This window comes from Pteropus alecto, unplaced genomic scaffold (assembly GCF_000325575.1).
Source record: "Pteropus alecto unplaced genomic scaffold, ASM32557v1 scaffold123, whole genome shotgun sequence".
Lineage (NCBI taxonomy): Eukaryota > Metazoa > Chordata > Mammalia > Chiroptera > Pteropodidae > Pteropus > Pteropus alecto.
This window is the reverse complement of record NW_006433950.1, coordinates 6,331,142-6,337,141: the sequence shown is the minus strand read 5'-3', so window position 1 is coordinate 6,337,141 and position 6,000 is coordinate 6,331,142. Positions and strand designations below refer to the sequence as shown.

The 6,000-nt window shown below is 43.1% G+C and overlaps 1 protein-coding gene across 1 annotated transcript in view; it reads right to left on the bottom strand.

Moving 5' to 3' along the window:
- Positions 1-328: 328 nt before the first annotated feature.
- LPCAT2 (lysophosphatidylcholine acyltransferase 2) overlaps positions 329-6,000 on the bottom strand; it is a 56,525-nt gene continuing 50,853 nt past the window's right edge. Inside the window, exons 13-14 of the mRNA XM_006908760.1 lie at positions 3,299-3,434; positions 329-655 (exon numbers count right to left, since the gene is read on the bottom strand). Coding sequence (XP_006908822.1) covers positions 471-655; positions 3,299-3,434 — 321 coding nt within the window. The 3' untranslated portion in view covers positions 329-470. The remainder of the gene's footprint in view (positions 656-3,298; positions 3,435-6,000) is intronic.

Sequence of the window (6,000 nt, the reverse complement as noted above, 5' to 3'; positions counted from 1 at the left end):
TGGAAAAAAATGAATCTGTGAAGGTAAAGGTATGAAATTCTGCCGCGTTCCTCAGATGCTTCATTCTTATTTCCAGAATGGAAAGGGACTAGAGATAACAGAATATTAGTTTATTTCCTTAGAGGAAAGTAGATTAAAGTATTTAAACCTTTGAAACCCTACAGTGTTGATTAACGCTCATTAGTAAATAAGCGAGACCATTTTATTCATTTGAGTATCAAATTAAACTGGAAAATCCATAAAAACGTCTATTTACCAGTAAACCAATCAGTATAGCACAATATAACAGAAGAGATTACTTGATATCCACATGTGAATAAAAGCATCTTAATAAAATCTACCATTGTTTTATAAAAAAGCTTTCCATTTCAAACATCATCGTTACTCGATAATCATATTTACACTATCGATAAATGCCTTTACAATTTCAAGTAAAGGCCAGTGCATTTCCTTACTGGGAATACAGGCTTTCAGTCATCTTTTTTGCCTGAGGCACTTTCTTCGTGACTTTCAGGACTGACTTTGTTACTTGCGACTGCAGGAGCTGTCTGGCCTTCCTCTGGCAATGAAAACACGTGGCTCGCTTGAAGGTCCAAATACGCTGTAAATATCTTAGCATATTCTGGATGCTTTAGGGCAAAACTTTTAAATTCCTCTAGAAGAAGAGAGGGAACAAAATCCAATAAGTCGAGATGATCTTCTCTCGGCATGATAAAGATTGACATATGACTTTAATAATATAATGATTGTAAAATTCTATTACTCGACCCTGATAAATGTGTACCACTTTGGAAGATAGTTTTTCCAAGATCTAGTCAAGTTGAAGACATGCGTACACTGTGACTCATTAATTCTATTCCAGAGAAATTTGTGCATATCGTGTTCTGGAAGACATGGGTGAGAATGTTCATGGCAACATTATTCGTAATAGGTAAAAAATGCAAACAGCTCACGTTTGTCAACAGTAGAAATGGAGAAATAAATCGTGGCATATTTGTGGAACACAATGCTATACGGCAATGAAAATGAACAATTGGCTGTGTTGTCACAATGTGGATGAATCTTAAAGCCTCATTTTATCTCGGATGTTTTAGATTTAGGGACTGAGGGAGAGATATAAAAGGCTTACTAAGTTAACCATCAGAGTTTGAACCTCAAGCCTCCTAACCCCTGGAGTTTCTGAAAGACGATGCTACCCTCGATTTTGAAAATTTCTTTATCCTCTTCTGTTTGGGTGGAGAAAACGTTCTTCAGCTTATAGAGCCTGTATAGGGAGCCTGGGCTTTGAATCAGCTTGTTATTTGGATCTATAATAAAATGATTCGAACCCAATGTCCTATTTCTTTCCATTTATTTTTTTAAATCCTCTGATCACCAAGAATCATGACACATCAGACTACCTAACAGCTCTTGAAGATAAAAACAGGTTTTGGTGATGAGAAAGCCACCAGACTGAGCTGGAATCATTCTTTGCAACTGCGACATTATTTCGCATTAATAGACCACTTTGTATTTCCAAATCAGGCAAGCTATGAATTGTTCTTCCTTAACACCCCAAATAAAGCCCCATCTGCATGAGTCTGTTTCAGTGATGGGGAGACACAGAGGACTTAAGTGACTTCTAAGAGGCATGAGAATTCATCTACTGAAACCAAAAACTTTAAGATCTGTGCTCTGTTCAGAAGACTAAGGTCTCTCTGTCCTCTTTGGGGATGTCGGTGGCATTAAAGAGTAACTCATTTAGAGATGAAGTGCTGAGAGCATTTAAAACAATTTAAATCATTACATTTAAACAATTAAACCGGTCAACATTCATGATATATTTCTGTACCTATTCTTTTATAAAATCATACTAAATACCTCAAACATTCCTGCCAAAAACAAACAAACAAAAAAGTAGACTTGTATAATAGTGGGAAAATGGAGATATTCTGTGTATTCTAAAAAGAAAAAGGTTGAATTCTAAAAAACAGCAGATTTCCCTAAAAAATTATTAAAATCAACTGGCAAAAATATTACTACCTACAAATAATTTTTAGTATCAGCTTCCATTTATATAGTTATTCCAAATAGTTTTTTTTTTTTAATTTGGTAGTTCAGAGTAATAGAGAGCCTCACTTATAAAAGAAAAATGGTCAGAAAATTAGAACACATGGGAATTATGAGTCATAAGTTTTATCTCAGTATATACTTTCTCCTTCTTCTCCTCCCTCTCTTCCTCCCTTCCTCTCTTCCTGTTTGTTTCTCTCTTTCTCTTTCTTAAACGAACTCAATAGAATAACTGCCCTAGGAACTTAATTACCTAACATAGAAAAAAGGGCAGTCCAAATGACAGTAATTAAAAATAGAGAGTAAGAGAAGTCAGGGATGTAATTCCCCCATCCCATGAAAGTGAACAAGCTGAAACTCTGAACACCAGAAGGAAAAAGACATTCAGAGGGGCCCTCTTCCCGCCCCAGGGAAAGGCTGGGGAAGGCAGGGTGACCTGCCATCCGGGACCAGTCAAAGCTAGGGTGGGGCAACATCACCCAGGTCTCTCTGTTGCGGGGTGCTTCTCAACAGCTGCACTGTGAAACACGTGGACCCCGAGGCATCGGCCTTCGGCACTACATGACGTGCTCTGACGCGTGGACTCAAGCTGCTGGGGAGAAGGCCCGCCACCGATGGACGAACCTGCCACTTGGCCATAAGGTCGTCCTCTCGAGAGTCCCTCCCTCACAGGGGTGCCATCCACATGACAGGAGATACTGACCATGAAAGCTCACTTAAGTTGCTAACAGTAAACGTCAACAGCTGGGTTAGCTACACCTGTTCTTGTCGGTGCCTCTGCCCGTATCCCTCTACTGCGCTTACGACCCGGGTGGGTTAACTTGCTCGGTTTTACATGGCCACGGTGGCAGAAGTAGGGGCAGAAGACCTGCGAGATCTCAGGTGCTGATGGTGCGGGAACCCTGGCTCTGACATCGTCTGGCTGGATGATCTCAGGTAAGTTACTTAAATTCTTTGTATCTCAGTAAAATAAGGATAACGCTGAGTACTGATTAAACAGGCTGGCTGTAAAGAATAAATGAATTACTATATAAAAAATGTTTAGAAGAGCACTTAGCATATGGTAAGTCCTGGATAATTAGCCGCTACCATCACGCCACTACGACTATGATTACCATCATCACCATTCTTACTGTTCGTTCTACTGTTAATATAATGAGTGGAGGGCAAAGACACCTCTGTATGACGATCCATCTGTAGTCTGCCCCTCTCCTTGGAAATTGAATCAGGAGCCAAAGTGCCTACTCACCATAGGACACAGAATCCCCCTGGGCTATTTCCTTGAAGAGGCCGGAAACATCGAGGTCGGGCACCCCAAGGGACGCCTGCATAATGGTGGAAAACTCGTCCTCTGAGATGTAGCCATCCTCGTCCACGTCGAAGAGCTGCAGGGAAAAGAAGATCAAACGTAAGGACCAGCTCCCCCAGAGCGACGGGGGCATGGAAGAGTCTCGGAAAATCAACGCTTTAATAATTCAAACATCCACTGTGCCAGGGCTAGGGACGTGTACATGAAGAAAGTATGGTCTCTGCTGCCCTCACGACACTTAGAGTTCAGTTGTCTAAAGAGACAGATTTAAAATAGGGGCTGTGACAGCTGTGTCAGCACGAAAGGACACGGGAGTCCTGTGAGGAGCACAAGATGAGCCCCACCTGAGAAGTCAGGGAAGGCTGGACGGAGGAGCCAGCATTCGGGTTGAGTCTTAGAGCCTGAAGAGATATTCCCGGAATATACAAAGACTGGCAGATGGCTGCCTGGGGCTCCAGTCGGGAGACTGAAGGACAAGCAGGAATAAGACCGTGATGGACACACAATGCCTCACGTAACCCTGGAGGGTTCTGATGGGAGGGATGCGGTGTGACCGTACGTGAACCGACTGAGCTGTCTGAGGCCGAGTGTGGAGGATGGACTCGGGGCAGAAGGTTGATAAGACTGGAGGCAGGAAGACCAGTGAAGAGTCTGGGGTGGAGGAACGGGAAGGACAAGAGGGGCCGGCAAGTGAAGACGGGACCTGCATATCAATTAGAGGTCGGCAGTGACAGAATGGAAAGACTTTAAAGTGGCAGAACAGGGTAACGGATGGATAATCAGTATCCCATATTCAAGATCCTTTCCCGGGTATTAACATTTTTTAATGATACGAGCACTCACTCTGTGCAGGCACTGATTAAAAGTATTCAAATCACTGCACTTGAATTATGTCATTTAACCCTCACGATCGCCTTATGTAAGGTAGGTGCCATCATCGGCCCGATGTTACAGGTGAGAAAGCCAAGGCACAAGGAAGTCAGGTAACTTTCCCAAGGTCACACAACTGGTAAGGGGCAGAGCCGGGGTCCAGATCCAGGCAGACAATATCTAGAGTTCCCGCTGTTAAGGTATCTACTTCTGACCAAGTACGTGATCAAAAACAAACAAAAAAGCAGATACGAGATAAGGCATGAAAATCATGAAATGAACAATCGAGTACTGAACAGTGTTGTATAAATATAATATAAGGAGAAAAGTCTATGAAGTCGTGACCTGCTGCCGCAGGTGAGGAAGCACTGGCCTAGATCCAGTTTCTACCTCTAAGCCCCTCGACAGGCCCAAGACAGTTGGAAAGTGAAAAGTCAATTAGCGTTTGTTTCCCAAACTGTAGCCCAGGACTCTCTGTGGGCCTGGGACTCCGAACCCCGACTGCCGGGATTGGGTCCCGCGTCCTCCTCTCAAGCTCTAAGCTTTTCCCAAAGGCTTTCCACTCCCAAGGGATTCTCGCCCACTCATCATTTAAAGTCTCATCATTGCTTTTGTGGCTCTCACTTCTGTATAAATTCCCTTCACTTGTGTATACTGGGGACTTTTATTTCCTGTCTGTCTGTCCTTTGTCACAAGTATACCAGATCGCTCCCTTTACAAAAACCCTCACCCTCCCTCGATTACTCATCACTCCCAGTAGTCTGCCTGCTACGAAATTCCCAGATCTAAGGTAAATCTCAGGCTCTGGTAGAAAATGTAGCACCCCAGTTTCCACTGAAGGAGTGAATGCCCTGCCATTGCATAGAAAGCTGTGGGACACTTAATCGAAACGCCCTGTTTTCTGAGCAAGCGTGCGGCCCCAAACCATTTGGACCTTCCCTGGCACGTGAAGATGGAGAGTTGACTTTGCTCATTCTCACTCAAGTGACCAAGGAAGAGAGTACAGGTGTTCCTGTAGCTGGGACCTCTGGAGCCACCTGGTCTGCCTTAACCCTGAGCCCAACCCCCCAATCCCCATCTTTACGACTGGTTCCTCAGCCAGAGACCACGCCTGTTGCTACAACTCAGAGTGATATTCTACCTCTAAAAGTCACAGTGATGATGAAATGAGATGAAACATGGAAAGTTAACTGTGACATGCTCCCCAAACAAAAGGATGTGAATGGACCCTACATATAAAGTATGCCAACATGTTTTCAAACATAGCCGAGAAGGTTAAAAAATAACCAATATAAAGCATGACTCTTGTCTTACTGAAAAAAAAAGAGCTAATTATAGTTTTAGGTCCTCCTTCCCTCCCCCCGTCCCCCAAACCAAGGTCTAGGCTAGATAAAAATCTCAAGACTTCTTTAATAACAGTAATTACTGTGATGAAGGGCCAAATTTTTCTATCAGGTCTTTCATTGGTAAACCAAAAGCGAACATTTGCCCAACTAAACTTATAATTACACATACAATCCCAAAACAGAAACAGAAATATCTGGATTGGAATAAGTTAGCTACGGGTATAATTTTAGGTTTTGTGATGAATAAGTCTGTAAAAGCCAAAAGTTTCAAACTTTTGGGGAAGATGTTCTGGCCCCCGCCTTCTGGTCATCTGCAGGGCACCATCACTTAGGTTCTTTCCAGGCCGCGCAGTTAACTCGGTCTAAACGAATCTGAAATTAAAAGTAAACGTGGGGACTGCTCTGTCAGTGACAGAACACGTGAAC